This window comes from Chlorocebus sabaeus, chromosome 17 (assembly GCF_047675955.1).
Source record: "Chlorocebus sabaeus isolate Y175 chromosome 17, mChlSab1.0.hap1, whole genome shotgun sequence".
Taxonomy (NCBI): Eukaryota; Metazoa; Chordata; class Mammalia; order Primates; family Cercopithecidae; genus Chlorocebus; species Chlorocebus sabaeus.
Window position 1 is genome coordinate 27,735,574 of NC_132920.1, and position 21,078 is coordinate 27,756,651.

General features: G+C 41.8%; 2 protein-coding genes across 3 annotated transcripts; both read left to right on the forward strand.

Annotated features, from left to right (window-relative positions):
- On the forward strand, window positions 1-1,280 carry LOC103221926 (putative olfactory receptor 1F12P). The gene has a single exon (XM_038005650.2). The coding sequence runs from the start codon at window positions 342-344 to the stop codon at window positions 1,278-1,280; it is 939 nt and encodes a 312-aa protein (XP_037861578.2). The 5' UTR covers window positions 1-341.
- A 9,278-nt stretch (window positions 1,281-10,558) lies between these two features.
- On the forward strand, window positions 10,559-19,744 carry ZNF165 (zinc finger protein 165). Of its 2 annotated transcripts, none has more exons than XM_007973371.3 (4): window positions 10,559-10,985; window positions 15,627-16,037; window positions 16,335-16,473; window positions 18,749-19,744. In XM_007973371.3, exons 2-4 carry the CDS (start codon window positions 15,627-15,629, stop codon window positions 19,654-19,656), a joined length of 1,458 nt encoding a protein of 485 aa, XP_007971562.2. In that variant the 5' UTR covers window positions 10,559-10,985; the 3' UTR covers window positions 19,657-19,744. The 2 variants fall into 2 exon arrangements, with proteins under 2 accessions (XP_007971562.2, XP_007971561.2); XM_007973370.3 differs by having other exon boundaries at window positions 10,584-11,548.
- The last annotated feature ends 1,334 nt before the right edge of the window (window positions 19,745-21,078 follow it).

Below are 21,078 nucleotides of genomic sequence, written 5' to 3' on the forward strand. Positions count from 1 at the left end.
CAGGCACATATAAGGCAGAACATGCAAGAGTTGGTGACAATATCACAAGCAGGAAAAGAATCTCTGCTTACTGAGGGGAGATATATACAGATTGCATGGACATCTTGGATAAGGCGAGGTTCCAGTAAGAGAGGATAGATGTAAAGACACCTGATGAGGTAGGACAAAGGTTCAGTGAGGTTTGAGAGAGAGCATCAGAGATAAGGTAGGATGGCCTAAAGAAAGAACATTTAGTAAGTGCTACTAGACTAGGTGAATATATAAAAAATAACAAGGGACATATTTTTTTTACTGGCAAAAATATTTCATTCTCTGGGTCTTCATGCAGATATATTCAAGCAATGGAAAAGAAAAATCACACCAATATCTCTGAATTTCTCCTCCTGGGCTTCTCAAGTTGGCAACAACAGCAGGTACTACTCTTTGTACTTTTCCTGTGTCTCTATTTAACAGGGCTGTTTGGAAACTTACTCATCTTGCTGGCCATTGGCTCAGATCATTGCCTCCACACACCCATGTATTTCTTCGTTGCCAATCTGTCCTTGGTAGACTTCTGCCTTCCCTCAGCCACAGTCCCCAAGATGCTACTGAACATCCAAACCCAAACTCAAACCATCTCCTATCCCGGCTGCCTGGCTCAGATGTATTTCTCTATGATGTTTGCCAACATGGACAATTTTCTTCTCACCGTGATGGCATATGACCGTTATGTGGCCATCTGTCACCCTTTACATTACTCCACCATTATGGCCCCGCGCCTCTGTGCCTCTCTGGTAGCCGTACCTTGGGTCATTGCCATTTTGAACCCTCTCTTGCACACTCTTATGATGGCCCATCTGCACTTCTGCTCTGATAATGTTATCCACCATTTCTTCTGTGATATCAACTCTCTCCTCCCTCTGTCCTGTTCTGACACCAGTCTTAATCAGTTGAGTGTTCTGGCTACGGTGGGGCTGATCTTTGTGGTACCTTCAGTGTGTATCCTGGTATCCTATATCCTCATTGTTTCTGCTGTGATGAAAGTCCCTTCTGCCCAAGGAAAACTCAAAGCTTTCTCTACCTGTGGATCTCACCTTGCCTTGGTCATTCTTTTCTATGGAGCAATCACAGGGGTCTACATGAGCCCCTTATCCAATCACTCTGCTGAAAAAGACTCAGCTGCATCAGTCATTTTTATGGTTGTAGCGCCTGTATTGAATCCATTCATTTACAGTTTAAGAAACAATGAACTGAAGGGGACTTTAAAAAAGACCCTAAGCTACAGAAAAATCTTCTCCTAGTGATTTATACAGGCTGAAAGGAGTTCAACAGGAGTCATATTTTAATATCATTTTCATTCTCATCATAATTGCAAAGCTGTTATTAAATATTTAATTAGACTTATTACTAACCTGTTTACTACAAACCCTAGGAGTAACATAATCTTATTATTAATTTGAGCTCCCTAAGATATTATTGATGTGGACAACTATTTAAGTCCCTATAACATTTGAATGTATCACTAAGACATCACACACAGCTCAGATAAATATGTGAATATACCACAGGGAGCACAAAATGGAGCGTTTTCCCAGGACTGCTCTCCTCCCAGAATGGACTTGAGTAGGTAGCCATGTTGTTGTGCATAAAAAACACTGTAGAATAAAATTACTACATAATGAAAGATTCGAATCATAGCTGCAATGTGAAGTCAAAGAGAGAGGACATTGGTGAGGGCTTACGAGGTCAAATACAGCTTCAGGAAAAAGATGACAGTTAATCTGGGTCCTGAACATGGGTACGTTTTATATAGGAATGATGACAATATTCAATACATACAAGGAAGATTTGTGGGTAAGAGGTAGCATGGTATGTTAGTATGAATAAACAATTGAAAAAATTAATCTGAATGTAGTAGAGTCCATATCAGAAACTGATGAGAGTGAGGGATAGAGTTATTTATCACTCTGATGTTTTGCACCTATTCATGTTTTATGATTATATTGTATATATTTCCTATAATTTGTCTGTATTCCCATGTGGAAAAAGTGAAACTTATGTCTGTATCTATATCTATACAAATCTTCATGCTAGTCTTCTGAGAATTGTCTGGCATGCTATAATGTCATTTTAATGCTTAAAATTCTGTATTTGTCATTTACTCTGGACTATGTATAAAGTTATCTATATGTAGACTATATCTGAAATGAAAGCGTATGCCTTTTTGATTTTTGATTTGGAGTTCATATCTGATTTAATTGGCTGTTTTCTGTGTCTACAATGTCTCCCAGAGCCGTGAAAAACTACATTTTTTCATACGCTATATATCCCAATTGTAAGTCATACAATCCAAAATATCTCTTCAAACTTGGTAAAAATATGTTCAACTATTTTGTATGATACAATAATTTACAGGGAGAAGCAGAGATTTAAAATATAGAGTTGGGTAGTTGAAAAATTGCTGGAAGGGCTGGAGAACTAGACTGAGAGGCCCACAGTCAAAACAACATATAGAACCACCTCAGGAGCTGACCACCAAAGTTATTGTCACTGAACACTGGGTCTCACAGCGTGTGCCACTGACACTGCCTGCCCTGGATGTTGGATACCTATGCTAGCTTGATGCCACTGCTGACCCATAAACTGGACATTTTTGCCACTGCCACCACTACTAGAGAGATTTTCCATTGCTTCTAGTTCTTTGTACCACCTGTCATTGATTCAAATTGCAGTAAGGCTGTATTTGATTAGTCAAACAGAATACATGCCCTTGCCCTAAGTACAAGGAAGACCAAGAAAGAGAATATCTCCAATTTTCACCTGTACTGAATACCATACTGTGCCTCCCAGATCCCCTTTCAGGACTGAAGAATGCATTTCTCCAGTTGCTGGGAGTGTTGTGGCTAGTAGCCTTCTCAGACAATCCTCACTCTCAGCCCCTCTCCAGAAACTGCCCTCAGCTGGAAAGAACTGCTTGGCCCAAGGTCATGGCCCCTCCGTAGGGTAAGCTGCAACCAGATACTGGTCTCTTGAGGGAGTATAAAGTCCTAACCTCCTCAAGACAACTCTGAAGGGCCATGTTACTTCTATGGGAGCAGCCAAAGCTTTTGTTGTAATTGCATCACACCCCAACTTCTCCCTTCTGCCCAATGCTGCTGCCTTTACTCTCTCACAGGTGTTCATCCTGAGATCAGCACCTATAAACTTCCTGTGTGTCATCTGTAACAGCATCTATAATGAAACCCAGTTAAGACATTCTCTGAATATAATTCAATAAAACTAAAAAGTAACGACGTAACCAGAAAGAGAAAAGTCCTCCATTTGAAATGTTTTTAATTCTCTCCTAAGTAACTATTGACTCAAGAAGAAAATATAAACACTTAAGGATATCTGGAAAAATGACATAACCAAAACACTACATAAGAGAAGTATGAGAAGAGCTATAGCAGTGTGCAAAGGGGAATTCATAGCCATAAGCACATAAAATATAGATTTTCTAATTAATTAAGGATCCAACTGAAAGGTTAGAAAGAGACAACAAAATAAACCAAAGGGATGCACAAGAAATTAAGAGAAAATAAGAAATTAATGAATTAGAAAACAGAAAACTAAGTAAATAAATCTAAGAGATTGATATCTTAAAAACAATTAAGAAAACAGAGGCCGGTCGCAGTGGCTCATGCCTGTAATCCCAGCACTTTGGGAGGCTGAGGGGGGTGGATCATGAGTTCAGGAGATCGAGACCATCCTGGCTAACACAGTGAAACCCCATCTCTACTAAAAAAAATACACACACACACAAAAAATTAGCCGGGCGTGGTGGCGGGCACCTGTAGTCCCAGCTACTCAGGAGGCCAAGGCATGAGAATGGCGTGAACCTGGGAGGTGGAGCTTGCAGCAAGCCGAGATCACACTACTGCACTCCAGCCTGGGAGTCAGAGCGAGACTCCGTCTCAGAAAAATGTGGGGAAAAGAAAGAGAGATCAGACTGTTACTGTGTCTATATAGAAAGAAGTAGACATAAGAGACTCCATTTCGTTCTGTATTTGAGATGCTGTCAATCTGTGACCCTACTGTGACTCAAGGTTTAACGGATTTTGGGCTGTGCAGGGTGTGCTTTGTTAAACAAGTGCCTGAAGGCAGTATACTTGTGAAAAGACATCACCATTCTCTTAATCTCAAGTGCCCAGGGACACATACACTGCCAAAGGTCGCAGGGACCTCTGCCTAGGAAAGCTAGGTATTGTCCAAGGTTTCTCCCCATGTGATAGCCTGAAATATGGCCCTGTGGGAAGGGAAAGACCTAATTGTCCCCCAGCCTGGCACTCGTGAAGGGTCTGTGCTGAGGAGGATTAATGTAAAAGGAAAGACGGCCTCTTGGCAGTTGAGATAGAGAAAAGCATCTGTCTCCTGCCGGTCCCTGGACAATGGAACATCTCGGTGTAAAACCTGATTGTATGTTCTATTTACTGAGAAAGAGGAAAACCGCCTTACGGCTGAAGGTGGGACGTGCAATGCTGCTCTTTATGCACTAAAAAGGTTTACGGAGATGTTTGCATATGCATATCAAGGCACAGCACTTTTCCTTAAATTTATTCATGTCACAGAGATCTTTATTCATATGTCTTACTGCTGACCTTCTCCCTACGATGATCCTATTATCCTGCCACTTCCCTTTTTCTAAGATGGTAAAGATAATGATCAACAAATACTGAGGGAACTCAAAGACCAGTGCAGGCATAGGTCCTCTGTATGCTGAGCACCAGTCCCCTGGGCCCACTTTTTCTTTCTCTATACTTTCTCTCTGTGTCTCATTTCTTTTCTCAAGTCTCTCATTCCACCTAACGAGAAACGCCCACAGATGTGGAGGGGCAGGCCACCCCTTCAGAAAAAAACAAAAACAAAAAAACAAAAAAGAAAATAGAGAAACTACTACCTAAACTAATTAACAAAAAAAGAGAAGAGCACAAATATACACAATAAGAAACAGAGGAAATAGCTACAGAAACAGAAAATGTGAAGAAACATAAAACTAAGGTGTTTTACTACTTTATGCAAAAAAGTTTGGAAATCTAAACAAAATGAGTAATTTTCTAGGTAATCAAATTTATCAAAACTGACAGATATAAAATCAGGACAGATTGATTTCCATAGAATGAATAAACTTTTCAAAGGACTAACATCCAAAAAGAACCAAACCTGGAAGAGTTCATAAGGTATACCAAACTTAAAAAATTACCAGAACATTTTTTAAAACCTATAAAATGTATTCAAAATAAGCAATATTAATATCAAAATCTGGCAGAGATTAGGCAACACTGAGCTAGACAAATCCCATTCATAATTACGAGGCAAAAATATATATAAATATTAGCAAAAGGAATCCAGCAGTGGAAAAAGGATCAATGGTCCATAAATGAAAGGCATTGTGGGGAGCACAACTATGGGCAGACATTTGGGACCAATTACAGCAAGCAAGGGCTGAAGTCACAGTGTTCCATGTAGCAGCTCAAACAATCACCCCCTAATGGAAATACGTAAGAGAATATTCTGGCCTGAGACTAGTCAGTGATCACCTCTGAAAAAACAGATAGATACAACACACTGGATATATCGAAAGAGAGGTCATACGAGGCTGCATACTACGTAGAAACTAGCCCAACAAGCTGGCTTACCAGTGTCCAAACAAAAGTAGAAAAGACAATAAAGAACTGTCCTATTTGTTGCGAGGCCCATCACCAGCAAGTGCCAATGACCACTAAAAACATAAAAAGAGGAGAGAAAGTCATTGACACATGGCAAATAGATTATATTGGCCCACTCTCTAAGAGAAGGGATACTGATATGCACTCACATCCATAGGCAATGTGAGTGGTCTTTTGCAAGCTTTTCCCCGTCGAAAAGCAAACCAGACCGTGACTATATAGGGTCTGCAACACTTGCAATTAATGTACGGTACTTCAGAAAAATTATCAGTGATTAAGGAACACATTTCACAGGTTCCCTGATTTTAGACTGGGCAGAAAAGGAGGGCATTACATGGCAATTTCATCTGCCCTACAACCCACAGGGAACAGGACTTATAGAGAGAGAGAGGAAAAAACAACAACAAAAAATCTTAAAGGAATGAATTGAGCTCTTGACAGGATTCCCCTCATTGACAAATTGGGCTGTGGCTTTAATGGAAGCTGTATGTTCTTGCATAAGCCCTCTGTTACGGGAGGAGAATGAGTTTATGAATGTCTGGTAGGCATAGTCTGGTGCAAAGCATGCAGGTGTGGAAAAAATTAGACACTGCCTTAAGCCCTAACTCAGTCCCACACAAATGCCCGATTTTGCAGTCCCCTGGCCTCATAAAGCCTGGGCAGGGAACACTGAGATGGCACCTCGGGAGGAAAGTGGCACCATGCTGGATTGGTATCCTTATTCCCCTGAGGGAATAGAGGCAAGAGGCCACTATCTCCCTGGACCTGACCCTCATTTTCTTTTTCAGTGAAGGCTCTGGGGAGGCACAATGGCAGTGGGCAGGCAGTGCCCCCATACCAATGGGAACCAAAGTGACACCAGTATAGTGTCATCCAACCCTATCACTATAGAGTCTACAACTTTTCCCACACTGGGCAGAGTTTCTGGTACAGCTCTCCTGGAAGATTCCCAAGGAAACCAAAATTACTGTAGCAAGGCAGAGTTAATACCAGTTTTATTAGGCCAGAGGGTGGGAGACATCCTATGTGTTTCTAATAAATTTTTGTCACTTCACTGTTAGCTTGAGTTGCCTTCTCCTTTGCTGTTATATCATTCCCACTGGCACCTGGAAATCCTTCCAAAATGTTTTCCTGGCCTGGGGCCATCACACAGCCCACCTGCATGGCCAACCTAACTGCTGAGTGTTTGGTCTTATGACCTTGAATAGCCATGTAGGAACTCTATGGTGGACTGAGCCACTACTGGGTAAAGACTGGATCTCTGTACAAACTTGGATAACCAGACAATACATATAAATAGGTACCCTAGATCCATCTAACACCACACATGCAAATGTGAGTGAATGAGATATGACATTGAACAACTATAGACAAAATTTAAGTTTTTCTCTAAACATGTCCCACAGGAGGCAACCATCAAAGTGAAAACTGCCCTGAAGAGCACCAGTTTCTGGCAATGGAGATCATACTGGCAAATGTGGGATGGCTTTCTTTAGCTCATCCCTACAGCAAGGATGCTCTCTTGAGTTGCAGAGATCTGTTAGGAACAACTTAATCACGCTAAAGACATTCAGGTAATGCCTAAGGTATTCTAGTACCTAGGTTTCCTCCCAACTGCCCAATGCCAATACACCATTATCCTCAAGGACACAGACTGATTTGTCACAAACAGTCTTGTAGGCCAGGAATATACTGAATTGCCCCAAATGGTACCCAGTGGCTCTGTGCTACTAACCTCCGGCCCAGGCTTCCCCTGGGGTGGCTTGGATGACTCCAGAATCTCTGACACCATTCCTGTATCCCTCAATGAGTCCATCTGGAGAAGTCAGTGGAGTAGGTCTGTTTTTTCTTGGTGGGATTACTTATTGACTATATTTGTGCCTCCAGTAGGTTCTTCTGATATCATGTAGAAGCTGGAAGCCCTTCAGAGATTCGTCTCCACAGTTTGAATGATGCCAAACATGGTATGGACGCCTTGAACATTGAAAAAGCAGCAATGAAAAAAGTGATCTACAAAACCAAATGGCCCTAGAGATGCTGACATCTGTGCAAGGGGGAACGTGCGCCCTTTTCAAAAGTGAACATTGTGTGCATATTCCAGACAAAGAAGCTGAAGTTAATCAATCCATCCTTCACTTATAAAAGCAATTACAGCTTACTGACCACATAGGGTATGCCTAGTGGTCTACACAAAGTCATGTTTTCCAGGATGGGGTCCTTGGTGGAAAGCTCTGCTAGCAAGCATTTTGGAAAATGTGATTTTAAATCTTGTCATGTGCACTTGTATTTACTGTTAGCGTAGGTTTTGTTTGCTGTGTTTCATAAAGCCAGGGGAAAGAAATTGCCAATGATCCCACCCTTTCTGACTAGCTCAGGGAACATATAGGAAGAGATGGGCATGTGAAATTGTAAGAGCCAATCAGGAAAATGGATTGCAGGATCTCTGACTGGAAATCATAGAGCCTTGACTATTCTGTGACTGAAAATCAGAGTGCCTTGACCTCTCTTTGACCTAGCCAGCTGCAGATTTTTCCCAGCATGCTTGAACCCAAACTTGGGTCTTGAACATTCTCAGGCACTGATAAAGGTATCTAAGTTGTCGCCAAAAACACTGAAAGAAACTAGCTCTGGCCCTGAGCCAAATTCTTTAAACCCTCATATAAACTCCATACCCTGACCCCCTCACTGCAGACATATCTAGGTAGAACACCCCTTTTCTCTCCTATCCATGGGGAGGATTTCTCCAACACGATGTAAGTTTCCTCAATAAATGCTTTAGACTGATCACCTTGGCACATAGTGCTTCTTTCTTTGGAATTCCAACCAGCCCCAACTAGGACAGTTTTGGGCACTCCCTTGTGTGAACTCCCCTGCCACCACTTTCGAGGGACAAAACAGTACGTATCTAATGGAATCATCTTGTTAAAAAGCAAGGGAACAACAAATACAAAATTTGTGATAGTGTTTCCTCAGATGAGAGGTAGTACAGAGAGGGACTAGAAAAAGAGTAGTATTAAATCTAAGTTGTTGTCAATGTATAGTTCTTATAGATCAGGTAATGGATTAAAAAATGTTCACACTTTAAGGCCACGCATGGACCAATGACAGCCAGTGGTTATAATTAATACCATTTTGAATATCTGAGTTCCACTGGAGTAAGGTGATGAATCAAACAAGGCCTTAGAAGAAAAGTTGCATGGGAATGCAGGAAGGTTTTGCAGAGGAGGTGAAGTTTCAGTTGCATCCCTGTTGCGTAGGCTTCAATTTCACCGTCTGAGATTTAAATAGAGGCAGGAGTCACTCAGGCTAGAGTGCAGTGGTGCAATCACAGCTCACTATTGCAGCCACCACTTCCTGGGCTCAGGCTATCCTCCCGCCTCAGCTTCGTGAGTAGCTGGGAGTACAGGTGCACTCCACAACCCTCGACTTTTTTTTTTTTTTTTAATTTTTGTAGAGACAAGGTCCCAGCTATGTTGCCCAGGCTGGTCTCGAACTCCTGAATTCAATTAATCCTCTCGTGTTTGCCTCGCAAAGTGGGGAATTAGAAAAGTGAGCCAACACACCCGGCCCACTAGTGTTAAAAAATAAAAACAAAAGCAAGAATCTGACAGATAGAGCCAGGGTCTCTTCAAGGGTCTCTTCATAGCCCTTCTCACGCTTGTACGCCTCATAAGAAAACTATCACATATGACTGCAAAACCCACCTTACACCAAAAATACTTCTGCAAGGACATCTGCCCAGCAACTGTTTGTCTAACCTCAGACTGGTGTCATCCTTGTTACCAATCTTTGTAGTCAAGGATAATGATCTTAAACAATCACATAAACCTCCTCATTCTTCCTTTAAAAACCTTTGTCTTCCCTTACCTCCCTGAATAGAAACATAGTTTACTCTGGCAAGTCTATTCTTTAATGCAATTTCCTATTCCCGAATAATTTTTTTTTTTTTTTTTTTTTTTTAGATGGAGTCTTGCTCTGACGCCTAGGCTGGAGTGCAGTGGCATGATCTTGGCTCACTGCAACCTTCACTTCCTGGGTTCAAGCGATACTCCTGTCTCAGCCTCCCAAGTAGCTGGGACTACAGGCACTCGCCACCACACCCAGCTAATTTTTATATTTTTAGTAGAGACGGGGTTTCACCATGTTGGCCAGGCTGGCCTTGAACTCTTTGTTAAATACAGTGAGTTCTAAATTTCTCTTCAAAGAACCAGTATGTCAGTACCTTCAGTTCTTTGTTCTCCATTTTAAAGTTTAACTTCATTTTCCTCATCTCCTTGCCTCTAGTTTCAGTAAACGACCTTTTCCGCCAGTTCTAATCAGTAGTTCACATCTGTTTCCCTGGTGACCTGCTCCGTCCTGAGTCACCCCTAGTCACCTGCTCTGTCGTGAGTCACTCCTGGTGACCTGCTATGACCTGAGTCACCTTTAGTCACCTGTTCCGTAACCGTCCTTCGCGCCGAAACTACTCACCTCACCACCCCGCTCTTACCCCTGCTCTCTTTAAAATAGCCAATCGGAATTAACTTAGATTGTGCGGTCCAACCCTAGCCAGCACGGGAACGACACAGCACTAGGGACTACCTGCGTCAGGGATAAGAACCCCTTCCCCTCCTTTGATCAGGTGTGCTCCAGCCATTGCTCTATCCGTGAGACGCACCCTTCTATAGAAGTAAATTGCTTTGCTGAGAAAATTTGTGCTCGAGTGTAAATATTTTTTTTTCCTTCTTCTTTTTCTGAGTCTCACTCTGTCACCCAAGCTGGAGTGCAGCGGCGCGGTCTCGGCTCACTGCAAGCTCCGCCTCCCGGGTTCAAGCGAGTCTCCTGCCTCAGCCTCCCAAGCAGCTGGGACTACAGGGGCGTGCCACCACGCCCGGCAACTTTTTTTTTTTTTTTTTTTGGATTTTCAGTAGATACACGGTGTCACCCTGCAAGCCAGGATAGTCTCGATCTTCTGACCTCGTGATACGCCCACCTCGGCCTCCCAAAGTGCTGGGATTACAGGCGTGAGCCACCGCGCCCGGCCAACGTCATTTTCTTTTCGAGAGTCCCCTCTGTTATTTAGCGAGACACACTACTACAATGGAGAAAAAAGACGCCTTCTCCTTCAAGCCCTGAGAGCTTCAGGACTTTGGCGAAAAGTCTGCGCCCGAAGCGACCCAGGAAGGATTCTTGGAATCGTAGTCCAAAGGCATCCCGTCTTCTGCGCAGACTCACAAGTCCCTGTGGACGGAATCCTTGAAGTGTAGTGCCGCTCAGTCCTTCCACCGGAAGTGTCCGATCGGAATCAGCCCTGGTCGAGAGGTGAGTCCGGGTTTGGGGACCCAGACGTCCAGCCCTGTTTCTCCCTCCAAACATCCAGTCCCTCTCATATTGCCTTTGAAATTAGCAGCCTCTGGGTGACTAGACCTTGGACCTCAGAGGAATCCGGGAGAAAGGTGGAACCAGCTTCGGCTTTGGGAGGGCAGGCGCGCTTACGTATTTAGTGAGGGTTTGGCGGTCTCCATAGTTACCTCCGCCGCGCGTGACGTCATAGTGGAGCGCTGAGAGGGCGTGGTGGCGTGGGGTGGGGGCTGTCCTGCTGATCCTGAATTTGGGGTCACTGGTAAGAGGAGTTGCCCATTCCAGCCAGGTGGAACGAGGAGGGGTGTCAAATGTCTCGGATCTGTCATTGTCTGCCAAAAGAAACTGCTGTGACGACCATCCCCAGTCCCCTGCTTCCCTTGGGAAGAGTAACTGCCCTTTTGTAGGACACTTGGGGACAACCCCGGCTTGTCCTGAAATTTACTGACACGGTAAATAGTATTTCCTGTGTGCCGAGGATGCAGTGAAACCAACACTGACCTCCTACCCTTGAGAAACACAAGGTACTATGGGAGCCTTTACCAGCATGCGCCTTGAAGCCTCTGTTCTGCTTTGTGGTCTCTACCGAATTTCCCCTGACTCTCTCCCCCTCCACCAACAAAACTCTCACCCGTTTTCCCCTCCTCCATATACCTACCAAGGCATGTTCATCCATCAGGAGCCCTCCTCTTTAACCTCCACCTTTCTCATAATTAATTACTCGTTCCTCTCTGTTCTCCTAGCTTTTGTTTACACTTCTGCTTACCCGTTTTTGTAAGTCCTCCTAACACTATTATAAGGCACTAGATGCTCAATAAATATTTATTAAAGCTACTAACTTTAGGGGGACTAGGTTTTAAATGGATGAGAAGTGATAAAACACCTGGAGATAGGACTGTCAGCTGAGATAACATGTCGTAGAACCAGCTGCTTAGCATAATTGAAGTTTCATTCGGATTATATGGGCCTACTTTATACCCATCTTACTATGGTAAATGAGATCATGCTCATTAAGCATTAGGACACTACTTGGTTAGGGCATCTAGGAAACATAACAAGAAACATCAAAGGAATGGCCCAGTAAAATACAAGGGATTGAGACTCTCTGGTTAATATACCATGGAACTAACCCCCTCCTTTTTTTTTATCATTGATAAATTTTGTTCTTATACTCACTCAAACTGTTTTCCAAGGTTCAGTCTGAACCTGTGATATTTATTTCATACTCTTGGAGAATTAATACTGATAGATATCTTCAACTACCCTTTTCATGAATCTCGTCTGCGGAGACCAACTCGGTCGTAGAAACTCTAACCCAGCGGCGCTAGAGAAATTAAAGACACACACACAGAAATATAGAATGTGGAGTGGGAAATCAGGGGTCTTACAGCCTTCAGAGCTGAGAGCCTTGAACAGAGATTTACCCACATGTTTATTGACAGCAAGCCAGTCATAAGATTTACTAAAAGTATGTTAATGAATATATATTAAATATTCATATAGTTAATTTCTTGCAAATGTTAAGTAAATGCACATTGAATTCAATCTCTATATGTTTAAAAATGTATAGATATAAGCATAAAAGAAATAAATTCATCTAAATATTAGTAGCATTTAAAAAAAAAAGTATTCCTTATGGGAAATAAAGGGATGGGCCGAAATAAAGGGATGGGCCCTGGCTAGTTATCTGCAGCATGAACATGTCCTTAAGGCACAGATCGCTCATGCTATTGTTTGTGGTTTAAGAACTCCTTAAGCCATTTACCACCCTGGGTGGGCCACGTGTTCCTTGCCCTCATTCCGGTAAACCAACAGCCTTCCAGCGAGGGCATCAAGGCCATCACGAGCATGTCACAGTGCTGCAGAGATTTTGTTTATGGCCAGTTTTGGGGCCAGTTTATGGCCAGATTTGGGGCCCTGTTCCCAACACTTGTCAAAATCTGTCTTCCCATTCCAAGTTCTTTTCCATTATTGAAATATCATTGTTTCTGTTGGAAATATTTTTCCAAGTAGATGTCTTATTATCATCTTAAATACAGATTATCCAAAACAGAAGTCATCTGAAACTTTCCAAATTTTTCCTTTCATTCAATCAACAAATATGAAGCCTTAAGAACACTTAATAATGCATGGTCCTTAACCTCATGGAACAGCAATCAGTTGATGAAAAAAACAGCCAAACAACTAAAAATAATACAAGGACTTATATATTCATATATGTATGTGTTAGGAATTGTAAGAACTCAGACTAGAGTTGAGCAATTTCTTAACAGAGGCAGTAGAATTCTTAGTCACTCCAGCCACCTTACCCTGTAAGCTGATCTCACCATCAACCTGCTGCTCATTCCCACTTCCTCAACTCTGTTCCTGTCCTTTCCTTTCTGAATCTTTCTCATCCTTTATTGTCCAATTTAAGCCCCATGTTAAATACAGTGAGTTCTAAATTTCTCTTCAAAGAATTATTATGTCAGTATGTTCAGTTCTTTGCTCTCCATTTTAAAGTTTAACCTCGTCTCCTTGCCCCTAGTTTCAGTAAACAACCTTTTCCACCAGTTCCAATCAGTAGTTCACATCTATTCCCCTGGTCACCTGCTCTGACCTGAGTCACCCCTGGTCACCTGCTCTGACCTGCATCACCTTAGTTACCCATTCCATAACTGTCCTTCCTGCTGAAACTGCTCACCCCACCACTCTGGTTCATACTCCTGCTCTCTTTAACATAGCCAATCGGAATTAGCTTAGACTGTGCAGTCTAACCCTAGCCAATAGGGGAACGACACAGCAGTAAGGGCTACCTGTGTCAGTGATAAGAACCCCTTCCCCTCCCTTGTTCAGGTGTGCTCTCGCCGTTGCTCCATCTGCAAGACGCACCTTTCTATAGAAGCAAAATTGCCTTGATGAGAAAATTCATGTTCGAGTGCTATTTATTTTGCCGCCCAAAAATTTATTTCTAACACCCACCACCTCTGGGAAATACCTTCTACCATTCACAGTCTCTTCCCACCGCAGGACAGTTAGAACATTCAGCATCTCCACCATAAATTCATTTTATACTTCAATATTCAACATTTAACAAACGTGCAACGTATATGTCATGTTAAATGTTTTCTCATTTAAATCTTTTATTTCCATGTTTTATAATTTCTTCCCAACTAGTTCACAAACTCAAACACTTCTTGTTTAATCCATTAAGCTGTATATTAGAATACAGATTTTCCAGGCATATGCCATACTGACCAAGTTACCATCTCTAGGAGCAGGGCCCAAGTCAGCATCTCCAGAGGTAGGGTCTAAGAAGCTGTTTCTACCAAAGATCCCATATGATGATTAGGCAGCAAGCCCAGTGTCAGATTCAGACTTTCTTGTAAACCATTGCTATACAACTTATAGCCCAACACTTTGCTTGTGATAAGATCCTTAATAAAATGTATGTGATTGCATCAGTCAGTAGTCAACTTAGTGAAATGTTCAGTAAAAGAACCTCAGGCCTGGCACGGTGGCTCACACCTGTAATCCCAGTACTTTGGGAGGCCGAGTTGGGCAGTGAGCAGATCACAAGGTCAGGAGTTTGAGACCAGCTTGGCCAACACGGTGAAACCCCATATCTACCAAAAATACAAAAAAATTAGCCAGGTGTGGTGATGTGCATCTGAAATCCTAGCTACTCAGGAGGCTAAAGCAGGAGAATCACTGGAACCTGGGAGGCGGAGGTTGCAGTGAGCCGAGATTGTGCCATTGCACTCCAGCCTGGGTGACAGAGTGAGACTTCCTCTCAAAAAACAAACAAACAAAAAGAACCTCATACTTTCATGAATACAGTGGCTTCTGTCTTTTCCTATTACTACCCACCCTAGAAATTAAGAACATATTCATCTCTACAGTGTTCAGCAGGTCATTCTGCTCAGAAGAATTGACTCCTCTTCAATGACTCCTTAGTGCCTAAAAGATAAACTCCAAATTCATGAACCTGACATTTGATGTTTTCTACAGTGACACCTCCAAGCTTTGTCTCGATAATTTTCTTATACAAACCTACTAAACATTTTGCTTTCCCACTTCTGTATTCCTACCCTTACCCAATTGTTCAGACTGTTTCTCTGTTTGTAATTTCCTACTTCTTTCTCTCTCGCATCCCAGTCAAATCTTTTCTATTCTTCAGAATTTCATTTTTTCATTAAGCTTCCCTTGACCACTGCAACCATCTGTATTTTTCCCATCTCCATTTTATGAAGCACTTCTATCATTTTTCTTTTTCATCGTTATTTTCTCTGTGACTTTTAAAATTTAATAACATGTACCTTGTTAATATTTAGTATTACATTTAAGTTTATTGTTTCTAATTTAAATTCTTATTTTTAAATTTAAACGTTAAGCTATCTTGAAGCAGAAATCATAACAGTTGTATTCTACAAACCAAGTATGTCAGTGCTTTTGCATACAATAAATGCCCAGTAAATTTTTGTGTAATGGAGAATGATGATTTTTATTACATGGTCTTTCATCTTCCTAGACAGTAATAGTAATTTTTGATCCCTCAGGAGGACTCTTGAAACTAAAGAAGACCCTTTCCAAAGCAGTTCTGATAATATATTCTTTCCACAGATGGCTACAGAATCAAAGAAAGCTGCAGCCCAGAACTCTCCAGAGGATGAAGGACTTTTGATAGTGAAGATAGAAGAGGAAGAATTTATCCACAGGCAGGACGCTTGCTTACAGAGAAGTGAACTCCTTCAGCAGGAGCTCTGCAGGCAGCTTTTTAGGCAGTTCTGCTACCAGGATTCTCCTGGACCTCGCGAGGCACTGAGCCAGCTCCGGGAGCTCTGCTGTCAGTGGTTGAAGCCGGAGATCCATACCAAGGAACAGATTCTGGAACTGCTGGTGCTGGAGCAGTTCCTGACCATCCTGCCAGGAGATCTGCAGGCCTGGGTACATGAACATTACCCAGAGAGTGGAGAGGAGGCAGTGACTATAGTGGAAGATTTGGAGAGAGGCACTGATAAAGCAGTACTCCAGGTGCATAGGGGATGGGAGATCTAACACCTCCATAATGGATAAAGTCCCACAATGGGAGGAGAGGCCTGAAATTGCGTATCTAGCTTGCAATTGGTTGAGTTGGTTGGTTGCTATTGGTTGAATGTGCATTTATGTCTCCTTTCCTGTCTGTCTGATTCCACATGACATTTTACAAATGACTCAGACTCGATTCTTCCTTCCCCAGTTTTGTATTCCTATGGGAGTTTCTCTTCATTGTTAGAAGATGTTTAACACAGGAATTCTTTTATAAGCCCAAATGTACTTTATTTTTCTCAGGTTCAAGCCCATGAACGTGCACAAGAAATATTCAGGAAAAAAGTGTCACCACCTGGACCAGCACTTAGTGTCCAGTTACAGCCAGTGGAAACCAAGGCCTATTTTGATTCATCAGAACCCCAGCTCCTATGGGACTGTGGTAAGGGGCAGAATGCCATACAGTGCACATCACTGAAGAAACAGGAGAATGAATCTCCCTTCACAAACTAGTCTTGGTAACTGTAGGTGGTCCTTTCCTTTATTACCCAATGAAAAGAGAGAATTTGTGGCCAGGTGCGGTGACTCATGCCTATAATCCTAGCACTTTGGGAGGCCGAGGCAGGCAGATCATGAAGTCAGGAGATTGAGACCATCCTGGCTAACATGGTGAAACCCCGTCTGTACTAAAAAATTAGCTGGGCATGGTGGCAGGCACCTGTAGTCCCAGTTACTCGGGAGGCTGAGGCAGGAGAATGGTGTGAACCCAGGAGGCGGAGCTTGCAGTGAGCCAAGATCGTGCCACTGCACTCCAGCCTCAGCGACAGAGCGAGACTCCATCTCAAAAAGAAAAAAAAACTGAAGAGAGAGAACTTGTTTTCCTGTGAGTCTTTGGCCAATTGTGGGGGAAAAGATAATTTTGTTCCTTATCCAGAATATTTCCAAAACACAGAACATTTTTATGATATGACCAATTTAAAGGAAATAAAAGTGAATGTGTGAGAAAATATCATAAAAAGAGAAAAGAAGCAAAACAAAAAGAAATACATGGGCAGAAGCAAAACATGTTCATAGAGAAGTACATATAATGATCAAGAGAAACAGATACACGATGATATACTGAGAAATAGTATATAATTCACAAGTAACATAGACCCTGGTCCATATTTTTCCTCTTATGCTCTTGGTCTTATAAAGCTCTTTTACACTTTTATAGAAAGTTAGCTATACTTCTAGAGACTACTTCCATAGACTACGCATCTCTATTCTAAAACTCATCTATTTAAAAGATTCATAGATACAGTATCACTTAAGGTGTGAATGGTCCCTATAGTAAACCCAAGAATAACTTACTGTTTGTTTGTTTGTTCGTTTTGTTTTGTTTTGTTTTTTCCCGAGACGGAGTCTTGCTCTGTCACCCAGGCTGGAGTGCAGTGGCGTGATCTCGGCTTACTGCAACCTCTGCTTCCTGTGTTCAAGCAATTCTCCTGCCTCAGCCTCCCAAGTAGCTGGGATTACATGTGCCTGCCACCAAGCCTGGCTAATTTTGGTATTTTTAGTAGAAACGGGGTTTCACCACGTTGGCCAGGCTGGTCTCAAACTCCTGACCTCGTGATCCACCTGCCTCAGCCTTACAGAGTGCTGGGATTACAGACATGAGCCACCGCGCCCAGCCACCATTAATTTTTAATAAAGTTCTACACATTCTGCCTTCAGGTTTGTTCTGGAAACATCTCCATCTATCCTATATAAAATTGTAAATTTCCCTCACCCCACGAACAGCACTCCCTAACCCTCTTTCCTGCCCTAGCATATTGTAGACAAAGGATACCTTATAACAAAGAAGGGCAGTTCAACTCCAGCATGGTATAGAGTTGTGAGCTACAAGGTGGGATTGTGAAGACTAGATGATAAATGGATCTTGGAAACCAGGCTGGGGAGTTTAGTCTTGTAACAAAAAAGAGAGAGAGAGAGAGATTCAAGGTTTTTGAGTAGAGTATGTAAGGATGACAGTGTTTAATGACCATTAGTCTAGTAAGGATCTTTAGGATAACTAGGAAGAAGAAAAGTACAGTCAAAACAGCAAGGAGGCAGTTAAAGTCTATATAGGAAATGGTGAGGTTGAAGGCTATAGCAATGGTAGCAGAAATGTAAAAGAAGGGATTTATACAAGGGACACTTAGCGGACAGAGATGACAGGATTTAGAAGACTGATTTACCATGGAATATGAGGAAGAAATAGACGATAGTTGGATGGAAGTTTTCTCACACATACTTCAGAGTAACTTATAGCTTTACTTTTTTTGTGTTCTCATCTGCTTTCTTTGAGGTAGTGCCTCCATTTTCCCTCTAGAAATGTATCATAGATCCAAGGTTCCCAAGATCCCCTTCAGTCAACATTGTAGAGTTCCTTCTCCTTACTCTGTCTCCCCCTATCTCTTGAGTTCTTGCTGATGGCAATCCTCCTCCCAATCTTTTCTAATATATATGCTTCACATGTCTGATTCCTCTCTCTGCCAACCACTGCAGGCATTACTTGTTCTTACCAATGTTTCTTTCATTCCTGTCATCATCTTTCGTTCTATCATTCCTCTCATATGAAAGGTCATATATTAAAGTGGGCATATCAATATGTAACTATCTTGAGCATGCTGAAAAATTTTCTTTCTTCTAGTGCAGCAAACAGGTGATATTTACCTCTTTCTTTTTTATTTTAGATAATGAGAGTGAAAACAGTAGATCCATGCCAAAGCTGGAAATTTTTGAAAAAATTGAATCACAGAGAATTACATCTGGAAGAATCTCAGGATACATATCAGAAGCATCTGGTGAATCTCAAGACATCTGTAAGTCTGCAGGCAGGGTAAAGAGGCAATGGGAAAAAGAATCAGGGGAGTCTCAGAGACTGTCATCTGCCCAGGATGAAGGTTTTGGTAAAATCCTCACCCACAAAAATATAGTCAGAGGTGAAATAATAAGCCATGATGGATGTGAGAGGAGATTAAATCTGAACTCAAATGAATTCACACACCAGAAATCTTGTAAACATGGTACCTGTGACCAGAGCTTCAAATGGAACTCAGATTTTATTAACCCTCAAAGAATTTATGCTGGAGAAAAAATTCACCAATATGGAAAATCTTTCAGGAGCCCAAAACTTGCCAAACATGCAGCAGTTTTCAGTGCAGATAAAACTCATCAGTGTAATGAATGTGGGAAAGCTTTCAGGCACAGCTCAAAACTTGCTAGGCATCAAAGAATCCACACTGGAGAGAGACACTATGAATGTAATGAATGTGGGAAAAGCTTTGCAGAGAGCTCAGATCTTACTAGACATCGGCGAATTCACACTGGGGAAAGACCCTTTGGGTGCAAAGAATGTGGGAGAGCATTCAACCTGAACTCACATCTTATCCGGCATCAGAGAATTCACACCAGAGAGAAACCCTATGAGTGTAGTGAATGTGGGAAAACCTTCCGAGTGAGCTCACATCTTATTCGACACTTTAGAATTCACACTGGAGAAAAACCCTATGAATGCAGTGAGTGTGGAAGAGCATTCAGTCAGAGCTCAAACCTTAGTCAACACCAGAGAATTCACATGAGGGAAAACCTATTAATGTAAGGGACTTAAATTTGTATGTAAATGCTGAGGAAATGACACAATATGAAAAATATTAAATAAAAAATAAATATTTGGCAAGATGAAACACTGAAAGACCAGTGTCTGGTCTTCATCTGTGTGTGTGTGCTTTCTGTGAGACTGATGATGTACCCCTTCTTTCATTGACTACTAAAGTCAAACCGAAAGAGCTACATTTAGGGGGCCTAATAAATAGGGTAGTCTATGGCAGTGCAGTGTAGAGAAATAGAGACTGGGGAAACAACCATGATTACAGTGTGGGAAGAAAATAAAGATTTAGGTAAAGAGACTGATAATCAGTCCTAGTTTATTTTCCTAGTTAGTTTTGCACAAAAAGAGGTCAGCTAAACCCAGGAGTGAAATAGCTTGCACGATGCACTGCAGAACAGTGTTTTCAGAGCATCCCTTTAAAAACTGAAGACCACAAAACTAAGTTAGATGCTAATGTTAAGTTAGACAGTCATGTCAAATAAGGACTTATGTAATGGTGGCATTCCTATATGAGGCCAAAATCTGTGTCCAGAGGTCATACTAGGAAGTAAAAAAGCAGAAGAGCACCCCAGGGAAGAGGCCAGAATCCAGATATTTAAGTAAGACAGGAAGAGAATAGAATTGGGTTAGGAGTGAGAAAATGTGTTCAAATTGAACTAAACCTCAGAAGTTGGAGGATAAACACAGGATAACCGGGCTTTTACTGGTTTTTGGCACCTTTCTGGGGTAGGTTGATAGGGACTATAGGGAGCTCTCCTGACAGAAAGTGATAGGATTCTCTGGCTACTGGCAATTGTGGTAGATTACTGAGGAAGTTAGTACTGGAAATAATGGTCCTGAAATGTTACTTCATTGCTGCTGGCTTTTCTGTCTACAGAAAAGACAGAAGAGAGTGTAGAACGATAGTATATGAAAGAGGGTAGGGAGGAATGATTTAAGTCTGAAACATTCCATAGTATGTAAGGTTTTTACATTATAAAATGTAAACAGGAGCTTGATGTTAGATGTATGATAATGTGAAATGTACAAAATCTCCCACGAAGAGGCTTTGTAAGAGATAGCATTTACTTTCAATGACTTTAAAAATGTCCTGACAGAATCTAAGTAACACAATATTTGGTTTGTTTTTTAAGGTAATGTTGAGCCCACAGTTTTTTACAGGCACAGTACTAGTATGTCCTACTTCATTCTGTAATGGTTATTATTTTTCACATTTTATAGGTGAGAAAACTGAGCAGTAATGAAGTTAACTATCTTGCTAAAGATCACATAGTAAGTGGTAGAACCAAGATTTTAACGCATTTTATTCCAGGGCCCTAGTTCTTAACGCTTAAACTTGATTATGTCACTGAAAATATTCCTATGGAATATAACATCAGAAAAGATAGCGCTTATACACCACAACTCTAAAGT

Coding starts and splice junctions, on each gene's coding strand:
- ZNF165 (XM_007973371.3), top strand. CDS start 15,627: ATGGCTACAGAATCAAAGAAAGCTGCAGCCCAGAACTCTCCAGAGGAT. Junction 16,038..16,334: donor CTGATAAAGCAGTACTCCAG/GTGCATAGGGGA, acceptor TATTTTTCTCAG/GTTCAAGCCCATGAACGTGC. Junction 16,474..18,748: donor CCAGCTCCTATGGGACTGTG/GTAAGGGGCAGA, acceptor TTTTTATTTTAG/ATAATGAGAGTGAAAACAGT.
- LOC103221926 (XM_038005650.2), top strand. CDS start 342: ATGGAAAAGAAAAATCACACCAATATCTCTGAATTTCTCCTCCTGGGC.